At 37.1% G+C, this 13375-nt stretch overlaps 1 protein-coding gene across 1 annotated transcript in view; it reads left to right on the plus strand.

Annotated features, from left to right (window-relative positions):
• LOC134801586 (microtubule-associated serine/threonine-protein kinase 3) overlaps positions 1 to 13375 on the plus strand; it is an 80997-nt gene that overhangs the window by 26948 nt on the left and 40674 nt on the right. Inside the window, exons 4-5 of the mRNA XM_063774203.1 lie at positions 6836 to 6969; positions 11606 to 11681. Coding sequence (XP_063630273.1) covers positions 6836 to 6969; positions 11606 to 11681 — 210 coding nt within the window. The remainder of the gene's footprint in view (positions 1 to 6835; positions 6970 to 11605; positions 11682 to 13375) is intronic.

A 13375-nucleotide genomic window follows, 5' to 3' on the forward strand; every position in this document is an offset into this window, starting at 1 on the left:
AATAAAGTGATAACACAGTGATAACCTTATTTACGAGTAACATAATTCAATGTTGTTGTGGCTGCGGTGCAGTCAGACACATGCGCGTGCGACGGTACAGTCGAGTTCACACACATGTGCACAAGCCGACAATATAGGAGGCAAACGAGCAGGTGTATGGCTTGGTGGTAAGCAATTACCGTTGCCCAATGGACGCCTGCGACAACAGAGGGGTTGCAAGTGCGTTGGCGTTATTAAAAATTAGAGTATTACCACACCTCGGACACTGGCGATCAAATGTATGAAACAAACTCGTTCCTACGCACACAGTCTAAGCTCGTGTAGGTGAACGCGTACCTTGCTTGTGTGAGTGAGATAAGACGTGCTAGGGTTCCCGCCATTTTGTTGTCAAATTCGATGACCTCAATGACTCAAAACTCATTGCGCGTATTAGGAAGAAATAAGAATCGTATTATGCTGTAAGTTGGGTATCTAAGCTCGATTTATACAATAGTTTCCTATTTTGAATCAGTTTAAACGAAATAACAAAATTTTTGTAAGGAAATTCAGGCCACAAAAATATTACGTAAGTTGAAAATATGATTTTTTGTTGTTTTCAGTGTGATCTGATAGGTTTTGTAAATATTTGTTTAATATTTGAATATTTTACGTGGCCTCCGCTCTGCGCACCGCGTCGTCGCGTGTATGCCAGCCGGTAACTGTGAGGTAACCGAGAGCGGGTGGGCGGCACTTTCAACGGGAGGCAGGGAGTGTCCATACTGTACGTTACTACTATTTATTATACTGTGGTATTACGCTCTTTTCTTGGAGGAAGCTCTTGTTTTTCGAGTTTCTATAATTTACTCGACTTCTCGAGTATTTTTTCAGATTTTTTTTTAAATTTAGCTTTCTCATTGAACTAATGAGAGTCTACTTAAATCTATGTATAAGTACTTAATTGCTCTGCTATTTTCATAGCTCCATTGATAGCCGTGGCATCAATTGTTAAGTCAATCAATACCTCATTAGTACTATCTTCTCATATCATTACTTGATACGCTAATGATACGTTAATCTTACACTTTGTTATTGTCTCTTTATAAACAATATTGTATACCTAACGATATGTGGAAACCATTAAGGAATCCTCTAGACCGAGTTTAGAGCAATTATTTCATGCAACCGATGATGCAAAAAATGTGGGGGTGCGCGGGACGAGGTGAGCGAAGTCCCGTGCCGTGATTGGTCCGTTCAAAGACACGGACGTCACACAAAGACACTTTCGACTCGAACATGGAGTAAAATTACCGTATGCGTGGCAGAGGGGGTAGCGCGACTATGCTCAGTCTGGAGGATGTTTTGTCTGTGGTAACAAGTGTTTTACTCCACATACGTAATGATACTCATAATGACAGTTTATGACATGTTCTTATTTATTATTTATCCCGCGAGACAACATGTAGTCAATATGAATTAATTCGCTCTTTACTTTTAAAAGGGCCCCAAATTCTATAGTGCCCAAGGGCCCCAGCATAGTTTAAGACGGCCTTGTTGAGATCTGATTGTCCGATAAGAAATTAATTAATTATCTCATTGGTGCTGACATTGTTTAGACGAGATTGTTCAAAGGTTACACAATAAGGAAAGTGGTATGTAACTGTGCCTTAGGCATTGTGGTCTAGTTCATTAGGTCAAGTCTAAACCGCTGAATCGATTTGGATGAAAATATCTAGGAGACCGAGCTTTTCTCGGAAAACATAAAAACTTAATAATGCGCGTTTTCCTAAAGATAAGACCGCTAGATCGATTTTTCGCCCCCGAAAACCCCCATATAACAAATTTCATCGAAATCGTTAGAGCCGTTTCCGAGATCCGCGAAATATATAAATAAACAAGAATTGCTCGTTTAAAGGTATTAGATAGTTATATAGAATAAAATAAATAAGAGCGTTATAAAATGCGCCACTATACGTGCAAATTTTGATTTTTCTTTATTTCGAACTAACTTTTATGGCCTCCAAATGTCGCTGTTTTCACTTTGACAACCGTAATAAGCCTGATTTGAATAAGTTTGCCCAGAAATGCTTTCTCTCAGCAGATGGCGACATGACATAAATTTTAATTTTGGCAATATTTTTATACTGTATAATTAATTAATTATACACTATAAATATTCTTCGCTGCGATAAAATAATTCTATTTGACGTGTATATATATCTTCATCGAATATAATTTTAAATGAATTGTAATACATAATAGTTTATGAGACTGCTACTTAATGAAAGATATTAAAATATGAGTATGGGTTTAAGAAACAAACGAGGCGAGTTTCATAAAAGGATCACACGAGTACTTTAATGTTTAATTATGTATATTGTATTGTACCTTAGAAGTCGTTTTACATAACGTTTTAAAAATACTTTAATGAATTAAACGGCGCTTGAGCAAAACGTGCGTTCTAAATCGTAAAAAAGTATATTTTAGAAAACATGATTTCTATATATTTTTTGCTTAGTCTAACAGTGCTCAATAATCTGTATTGTTACAACGTGCAACGTTCGACACAAAAGCTCCAAACAATATTTGTCAAAGATGTCATCATAACTAAACTTCAAATACAAACGAAACAACACCTTAAATTCAACGTATAAAATCCATTTCAGCGTGTAGTTGGTTGTTTTGTTTAAAATTTCTGTTTTTTGGTCGCAAAAACAGCGTGTCAAAGTGTTTCTTACTGCAACAATCAGGTCAATTCGAGTTTTTGTTATTCGATCTGTTTCCGATATGATTTAAACTACTAAAAACGTCACTGACAGATCAGTATCATAACGGAAACAGTCGGGTAACTAAAACTCGAATTGGCCTGAATATACAGATCACAATGAGCGGCTGGTCACGACGGGATGACTCACACTTTTAGGAATGCTATGTATGCAATTATTGACCTTATGTCTTTGAGATAAAGCTGAAAAAATATACTTTGTTGGTACAGCTTAGAATAGCGCAGGCACTGAGGCTGCGAAAATAAATAAATATTATAGGACATTATTACACAAATTGACTAAGTCCCACAGTAAGGTCAATAAGGATTGTGTTGTGGGTTCTAAGACAACGATATATATAATATATACATATTTTAAATACTTAAATACATAGAAAACACCCATGACTCGGGAACAAATAAATGCCAGTACCGGGATTCGAACCCAGGACCATCGGCTTCACAGGCAGGGTCACTACTCACTACCCACAAGGCCAGACCGGTCGTCAAAATGGCTCAGTATGTTGAAACTTGCAAGGCAAAAGTGGGAAAAGTCAGTAACTGAGTACAGCAAGTACCTAAGCATAATAACATGGCATGGCAAAATGCAGTCCGTAGAAGCTTGTATCAAAATGTAACTTTTAAGGTTTCTTATCTAATCTTAAAAATCTTATAAAATCTTGTCCGGGCACTACAATGTTTCAAATATTAAAGACCCATCAAGCCAGAATGTAAGGTTGAGAGGGCACTCTAAAAAACTTGTCAAACCTCCGTGTGCTAGTAACCCTAGAAAACACTTCTTGCCGAATCGTGTGGTAAATGTGTGGAACTCTCTACCAGAAACTGTTGTTAGTGCACCATCGGTCAACACTTTCAAAAATAGACTAGATACACATTTTAGAACTTTAAAAAGTGCAAAATAAAATACAAGTGCTTCGATATACACGCATCAGCTCTAAGAGCTGCTAGTGTATCAAATAAAATAATAATAATAATAATAAGCCCCCAGGGCAGCTTGTGGCGAGCTGAATGGAAAGTGACGTCCCTTGGGTCCCATACCCCCGAGAGTCGGTCAGGCCCCTCTCCGGCTTGCCTTCATTGGCCGGCTGGAGTGGACACTGAGCAGGGGCCGCAGGACTCTCACCTCTGGCTTGCCTTAACCGGCCGTCCAGAGTGGGGTGTCAGAGCTATATGCTCGCTCACTAGATACACATTTTAGAACTTTAAAAAGTGCAAAATAAAATACAAGTGCTTCTATATACACGCATCAGCTCTAAGAGCTGCTAGTGTATCAAAAAAAATCTAAACATCATGCAATTCTTGTAAGACCTTGAAGGTTATTGCGAACATTGAAGTCAAAGATTGTATACCTATAGATCTGTATGTCTATCGCTTTTGCAATATCTGAACGATTAAGATATAATAAATGCAGATAGAAGATAAGACGATAAATGAATTCGCGGGAGTCCCCTACTAATCTAACCTACCTAACCTACTAAGGGCCACTTGCACCATCCCACTAACCCATGGTTAAGCGGTTAAACCATTAACCTAGTGTCAAATTGTACTGGTAACCATGGTAACTCCAGGTTTAACCGGTTAACCCCGGGTTGGTGGAATGGTGCAAGTGGGCCTAACGGGTTTCTAACGACTGCCTACAATGTGATATTATGGAGCTCTGCTTTTGTTTTGTTAGGTATTAATAAAAATCGCCTTCATTACCTGGAAAGGTGGGCTAAAATGGTTACTAAGTGGGTGAGTGGGACCCACGGAACACCATAGCAAGGAGCGTAATCGGTTTTTTGCAATAACTTCGAAATAACCATATTATATTTCGAATTATTTTATATTCCAAATGCAGGACTCAGTTGTGCTTTTAGGTAACGACTTCGTATTATGAGATTGCCCAATTAGAAATGAAATAATTAACAAAGAACGAAATATATCATTTTCGTTCCCATACAAAAAATACCGGTATCCGATCCCTGCACCATATACGGTGCAGGCCGGGGTTCAGGCAGACCGAAAAGGAGATGGCGGGACGACTTGGATGCATTCTACTTCTACCCCAAATGGTGAGAAAATGCCGATGACAGGGTCGAGTGGTGAAAACGAGGGGAGGCCTTTGCCCAGCAGTGGGACACCAAAGTAGGCTATAAAAAAATACAAAAGTGACCTCTCTGTTATAATGACTCTGCGTGTAAGTCTTAGCAGAAAGGACAAAAATCGTGGGCGTGGACTTGTGAAACTTTGGCATTGTTCCACATATATCCTGAGCCTAGACTTGACAGCCTACAGAACTGCAGGGGGCACAGACAGTCTAGACTTCTAGACGGACGAGATTTGCATAATGGACATGACAAGCATCCAAAAATGGAACGCCATACAGTGTGTATTGTTTAGTGTCGGACCAAGCTAAATCTGCAAGACATTTTCAATAACAAAGTGTAACAATGTCATCATTAATGTCAAATTTCTATGAAAATATGATGTTTATAATGATATGTTTTACGTTTAAAATTCTATTATCAGTAAAGTTGTTCCGTAGTATAACATGTTATTTGTATCGAACCAGTGGGTGTGGTTCTGGCCTCATATAAATAATCATACAAATAACCTATTTGATTATGATTACACAATCAGTTCGTGTTATGTTATTGGCTTCTGTATATTATTTTGGCTATAGGTGCATTATTATGGCTTTGTCGTAGTTGGATAAAAAATATCCAGTGACTTCATACAAATAGGAAAATCTGAACCCTGAAATTTGTATGCTTGACAACATGCGTTGCGTATGACAAGTATGTTTCCAAGTATACAAATTTCCGGGTTCAGTGCAGTTTTATAGTTAGTTTTTTTAGCATTAGAAATAAGGTAAACAATCTTGATGTGTATTGAAAAACGCGTTTTAAAAATAAGTCACGGCAAATATGTAACAATTATGAATCTAATACGATCATTTATATTCTTCTGCTTTCATAAGTAACAGTTACTGATTTTTAAAAAGCGTTTTTCCATTAAATGACATACTGTCAAGATCGCTTACCTTCTTTCTAACGCTAAAAAAAAACGAACTATAATGACGCATTACATACGTTCCGTTTGTGGGTTCAGTTTTTCCCTGCCTATATTCATCAACTTCGATAATACAAATAACTCCAAATACGTAATTCGTTAATAAAATAAGTTCGTTGATCGTCTTATGGTATCTACTCTTTTGTCTTGCATAAATATTAATAACTAAAACATCTCATCCCATGGCTACCATAACCAGTTTCCTCAAATCCTTTCCTGGTCATTGATCCATTACTGTGTAGTGTATAATCTATCTTAATCTGTATTCACAGCACGATAGAAAAAACTTCCTCATCCTCTTTTTGAAGGTCTTTCATCTTTATTGTGCAACAACGCGCACAATAAAGATGAAAGATATTAGTACGATCCTAAGTATCTAAACGTCGCCACGCTCGTGAATCCATTATAGAATCTTTCGCTTGCACGGGACTCAAAATAAGCACTCGACGAAATATCAAACTTTGCTCTCTTGTTGTACAAATAACTATAGCACCTTTTTACACAACTTTAACACACAGTTGAATACACCACAGGTCATTGATATAGGTATTCAACTGCAATATTATCTTGCATGATGAAACGCGCAAAAATATATGACACGCTCATAAGACTGTACAAATAGATGGTGGCAGATAATTTTGCGCGTTACCCATAAAACTTTGTACGACGTTTATAACTACAGTTATTTTTATATACCGGTAATAGGTGTATTTACCAAGTCATAACAATATTCATGTCAGGTTTTACAAAAGTCAACAGGTCAATTCGAGAACGTGTCAGACTGCAGAATAATTTGATAATAAGGGACACAGAACACAGAACACACACACAGTGCGTTTGACACAGAACGTGCCGCGTCCGTTTGGGTAGGATGACGTACAGTCACCTGCAATTATATGATACTCTTGGAAGTTTACGAGTAAAAAGAAATACTTGTTATTATCACATAGTAAAGGACTTTATACAATAGGTATTTTTATATAAACCTTGTTTATATTATATTAAGTAACTTGTTCCCAGGTCGGCTCAGGGCGCTGCAGCTCCCCAGGCACCGGGCCCCTCTCCCCGGCCGAGGGCCCGCGCTGGCCCCCGCACCCCCCGCACCCGCTGCACCACGCCCTGCTCTCGTCAAGCGTGAAGCGCGGCAAGGAGCTGTGAGTATCGTGTGTCCAGGCCCTAGGCCCCTCTCCCCGGCCGAGGGCCCCCGCATCCGCTGCCCCACGCCCTTCTCTCGTCGAGCGTGAAGCGTGGCAAGAAGCGGCTAATATGAGCACAATTCATTATCTGCCTCTCTATCACCCTTGCTATTCGACCGAGAGAGGTAATTTGACGAACGAATGAACGATGTGGTTTGCGGAACTCCTTCAGACCACTAATTGAGTTAAAACTACGAAGCGCTGAATACAGAGGGCGTTTTGGAGAAAATTAAAATTATTCTTGCCAGAGGTGATGGTGGGAAGTTCGACAAGTTGTCTCTAGACTATCTATACTGTTTCTCTATGGTTTATTATATTCCTCTATATGTGTCAATGTGTTTTGCTATGCTTTTAGCATTCGATAAAATCGCATATACTATTAAGAGTATTAAATATAGTTGACACGTAACAGAGATAAAAAAATCTGTAAGCCTTTATAAAGGCAGAGGGATTATACTTCCCACATGATTTAGAACTTTGATTCAAAGTGATAGCATTCAATTTTGCATAATTTCTGATACCCTTATATAAAGGGTTAAAAGTCATATCAAAAATATTGAATCGTGTTTTTTAATCCGTTCGTAAATAGTGTTGCGTCATGTGATTGGCTACGCAATTAGTGTGCATCTGGTGGAAGATTTATAATGATTGTTTTTAATTTTTATACATGGAAAAATCTGTTTGTACGTGTCCAATTATATTCAGGTTTTTAACACGATTTACCTTAATATTATGTATGATACGACGACTCTTATGCTATGTATTAAAACCTTATGCTAAGGGCGTAATGCATTGCTAATATTTGCAGTCAGATAAAAAAGGACCTTTAGATCGTTTAGTTTCGAATTTGTATAGAGGCTTTGGGAATATTGCTTCAAGGTGACTTATAAAAAATCGACAGATTTTTCATTATAAATATATTATTCTCTTGTACTTACTTAGACCTGGTTTTACAAAGATTCGTTAGACAATAATATATGTAATGATTTGTATCACTAAAGTTGCGTGTTAATCCACTAGAGTTGCAAGCTCCCATAGGCTGCGGTGCCCGCTTAACATTAGGCGCTGCAACACGCTTGTATATTTTTAAAATCTGGCATGATGTCTAGAGGATCTTTATAAAATCTATATTTATGAATAAACATATACTTATGTTAACGAAGTAGGTATCATCTTCCCTAGTTACAGTTTGTGAGCTAGTTGTCAATATAAAAACCCTTAGTTAGATACTAACAGTTATTTATCAATATTATATTTATTTACCTTAATCCTATAGACATTTTCTAGTATATTTTGACGAACATCAAAAGATGACTGATGTCATTGCTAAAGACAGGTAAAGGTTGAGTAGTATCATGTCATACATATAAGAAAGGAAAGCTGAAAGTATATAATACCAAGATCTATTTAAAAGGTCATTCCATAATTCATTCTATTTGTTTGTAGAATGTTGGTATTTACATTCACATACATACACAATAGTTTGCACGTTTTGTTCATATACTTGCATTTCGCGTAGCTTAGTGTTTCAGATAAAATACACTTATATATCTCCGATTACATCTTACTTTAAACTTTTTCTCTGTTGTTATATTATAATATTTTAATATTCTCATATTTTATATATTAAATCCTTATCCAGTTATGTAAAAGTGGGCCTCTGTCAAAATCAGACCTTAAGTATAATATAACTTATAAAATTGCATGTACGCTTTACCCCATAACGTAGAGCCCAATTCCAGACTTAAATGAAAATACTCAAAGTACATTTTCTTAAATAGCAAAATATTGAAATGAGTCAATACTTATTTCAAAGTTAGGAGCACTTATTCATATTTGTTTCAAGCGTCAAGTAGAAAAGTTATTTCATTTGCTATCAAGTTAGAAACATATTGAGATATAACATTCACACGGTTTTATTACTCATTAATAAAAATAAAGTTTATTTTCAAGCACAATCACTTTATACGACATACCAAAGGCAATTCATAGCTCATTCATAAACATATAGTTGAGTCATAATCATAACCATAATGTTTTTCACGGTGTGAAGCTGTGTAAATATATTTATAACGCTATTGTTTTAAATTCACATGTCTATCCATGCTAGGAATAAGGATATGTAAGTATTCTAGATATTCGCTATAGTAATTTCATCTAGACGACTTTCATCATTTCTATCCACTCACTTGCTTTTGGTAACTGTAGCTACCAGCTGTCACCCTTATTTTATTATAATAATAGAGGTCACTGAAAAATATCAAGCATGTGAGTGGCTATTTGATTCTTTACATTTCATCATACTTTCGATAGAACAAGGCATTATTTACTACGCAAGGACATTATATCGTTGAATTTAAAACGAAATCGGATCACTTTCCCTTCAAAATTTTGTACCAAATGACTTGTCTTGATGTGGGTGGCTTTACCTACATTGTATCCCGGGCAAGGGCAGCATTCACTTAGTGTACTATGCATTTCATTAAATTGTCTAAGGGACTCTACGTGTTGGCTTTGGCTCCGCACAAACTTTTCGAATGGCCCGTATACCAGTGTCTTATATGGGAAAGATGAGCTTTATATTGTAGCTGAAGAGTAGGCTACCTACCTACAGTGCCGTGGTGGAAATTGGAATGTCATCGATCCCAGTGCGCCCTCACGAGCGGCAAAGAGGGTGAAACGCCGGAGTGGGTTTATGAAATGAATGAAATGAAAACATTTATTTTCAGGCAACTATTGGCCCATAGATAAATACCTTAAAACTAGCATACATATTATTACAAAATATATCTTAAAACTAAAAACACAATTATGGCTGCGATGCAGTTCGCAACCCCGCAGTGTCAGGGAGCCGGCCGCGGAACCGTCAGTTCAGTTTAGTGGGTAGGGCCAAATTCCCCCCCCCCCCCCCCCCCCTCTTGCCAAGAGAGGGATACGGAGCAGCGAGTCCCACACACCGTGCGTAAATGCATTCCCACTCCGTCAAAAAAAAAAGGTACCTACAGTAAAAGACAGAATATCCGTTTTGCTCTAATAATATTAAATGAATCGAGTTCCTGTTACAAATTGATTATAACCACTCACATGCTTGATATTTTTCAGTGACCTCTATTATTATTATAAAATAAGGGTGACAGCTGGTAGCTACAGTTACCAAAAGCAAGTGAGTGGTTAATGTACTCGATATAAATATGAACAAACTTTACAATGGTATTGGTAATGGCATTCTTTGGACATTATCTGGTTTTGTCCGATTGATCAGAAATATGATGTGATATAATGATATTCGTCATTGATGATAAAATATTGCAATGACAGGCCACTCCTCGTTTTTTCCTTATCAGAGGAATATTGAGCAAAAAAAGTTGTTTTTACAAAACACGTCCGATATAGGAGGGGTTATCAAACAGATGGCTTGTTTAATAGTATAAAATTATCATTTTCAAGATTAATTAATTTATTTGGGGAATCAACTGTATTTCATACGCCTAATTTTGCCGTTTTCAATTAAAAGGGCATCAATATTAAAAAAGGGTGGTCAATAATGTTCTTATCTACCACATTACCACAAATATTGAATTAGAAATGAACCTTATCATTATCAACCACCGAAAATGTGGTACCTTTAGTCTAAAAACGTCACAATTTCTTTTAGGCAAAAGTCCCACTATTTTATGCAGCCTTTAATACTATTTAAATCGCTGGAAACTGATATGATATGACATAAGTTTTTATCATAGCATCACCTCTTAAAGGGATGAAAAGGGGGGTGGAATTTACAATGAAAATAGGACATGGCAGTACTAATTCTAGGTAGACGAAGTCACGGGCACTAACTAGTCGTTTATAAAATGCTAGTTTCCCTGGGGTTAACCCGCTGACATTTAAACTAGGAACTTTATATATTATGTAAAGTTAGCGAGGAAGCAGCTTTAATCTAGTTTGAGACCGACTGCTCGTTCAATATCAAGTTAGATACCTGAAATAGATAAAAGCTCGTGGGACGTCGAGGTGCAGACGATATTCATGTATGTATAAGTTAAAATCTTGCCTGCCTTGTGTTTGATATGGTTGTTTCATATAAATAGTTTCTCAGCAGTAGAGAAAAAAAATCAAATTTACGGAGATAGATAGACAAAAACTATTTTTTTTCTTCACCTACAACTACATACCTATTCTAAAATTAGTAAAAAAAAAAGTTATTAAATATTTATTATAGTTTGACAAAGTATTGTCTCATTTCAATCATAGACAGAGAGAATCATACTATCTTTGTATTACACTAGTACTAGCACCCAAAACTCCCAAAAGAAAAGGATGAGTATAATTTTCCTCGCGTATAGTTTTTAGCGCTACCCCCTCTGCCACAAATACGGTAGTTTTACTCCATTTTCGAGTCGAAAGTGTCCTGTGTGCCGTCCGTGTCTTTGAACGGACCAATCACGGCACGGGACCTCGCTCACCTCGTCCCCCGCACCCCCGTATTTTTGGCAGCATCGGTTTCATGAAATAATTGCTCTAAACTCCGTCTAGAGGATTCCTATAGTCTATGTAATTTAGTAACGTTTTGCTCATGTTTTGTTTTCCTCCACAGCGATGGTCGCAGGTGGTCGGTGGCGTCGCTTCCGTCCTCGGGCTATGGGACCACTCCGGGCAGCTCCAGTCTATCTGTAAGTACTATACAACGCGCACGCACACGCCACGCACGGTGTGACGCCTCTTATGAGTGGTCATACGTTACAACGCATAAGTATAGGTATACGATCGGTGCTGTTATGCGTCTTAGCTAGATTACCCATCCAGTCTTAGAACATTAGAAATGTTAGTAGTTATATCCGAGCTACCGGTAAATTAAAAATCCGTTAAAAAAATATCCGTTAACACCTATGCAAGTCGTAGATGAATCAGATAACATCAGAACACAGATTTTAATTTTTAACAAGCAGAAACGTCTGCGAACGATGCTATTAGGGGGGGATGTTATTAGGGGTCGTGAGTTCAAGTCTCACCCAAGACAGTAATTTTTCCACTTTTAAATTTATTCTAAGCTTAATCAGAACACAGACATTATTTTATTTGGTCAGTTCTTAACGAATGACGAATATATCTAGGTATATAGGTAGGTACAGTCGCCATCAGATATATAGGAGCGGCCAAGGTGTTCACAATATCTGAACACGCGCTCTAACGCCCTGACAATAGAGGCGTGTTCCGATATTTGTGAGCACCTTGGCCGCTCCGATATATCTGATGGCGACTGTATATAATCAGAAGCACTTCATACTTTAGCAATAAGTACTTACGCTACTACAGCGCTTACCAAGGCATTTTGCTTACTGTTGCTACATTTAATACGTTAAAGCATCATTCTTCGTTTTCTAAACCGTCTTGAAGATAGTAACATATTAATAAGTATAAAAAATGTTCTAACCTAACTGAGCATTCTTTCATCTTGAAAGCGATACCAGACACAGACACCCTTCAGCCACCATCACTTAAAACTTTCAGTTTAAGTGGTCTGCAAAAAGAATTCTATTAATAGTTCGATAGTTCAAAACTTCGTTCAAACAAGTTAAGTGTAATGTAAAAGCTGGTAAACTTTAATATATTAAATGTTCTAGGGTGAAAAAACACACTTTATATTATATTTCTCAGTTCTAGGTAAATGTTAGATGCACTGCAATGAGTTATGTTATTATCTCATACTGACTCAGTGCATATGTGTGTTAGCATGTCTTTAGGACACTAATCATGTGTGAGACTGAATCACTTCCTGAGAATCATACTTATGAGACTCAAACAAATGAAAAGTCACTCAGACAAAAAACAGTCTTAAGTTTAGAGCTGTAAGGTTTATTTTTGATTTGTCAAATTGTATTTTTTTATATTCCTTTGCGGAAATTACGGTAACCTTTACTTTTTGTTCCATCTCCCTTATTTGGCGTGTAACTATAGAACTGTGTCGCTTTCATCCGATTGAATCATTGGTATGAAATCGCGATTGTTTCGTAAAGCGACAAGGTGCTATTGTAAGGCGTGACTGTATTGTTAGTAATGGCTTTTTTATCTGCATTTAATGAAGTTACGATGAAAATTAAGTATTTCATGTTCTGATTAATGATACTTGGAAACGTTTCGATATAATTGAGTACCAAATTTGATAATAGCATTAGCTCATTGTATTTTTTTTTGTGAATTTGATATATGTACAGCGGTGTAATGAATGTTATATTTCCAAGGTTTTCCAAAATCCATACTAATATTATAAAGGCGAAAGTGTCTGTCTGTCTGTTACCTCTTCACGCTTAAGCCGCTGAACCGATTTAGTTTAAATTTGGTATAGAGATAATTTGAGTCCCGGGGA

This window comes from Cydia splendana, chromosome 22 (genome assembly GCF_910591565.1).
Source record: "Cydia splendana chromosome 22, ilCydSple1.2, whole genome shotgun sequence".
Taxonomy (NCBI): Eukaryota; Metazoa; Arthropoda; class Insecta; order Lepidoptera; family Tortricidae; genus Cydia; species Cydia splendana.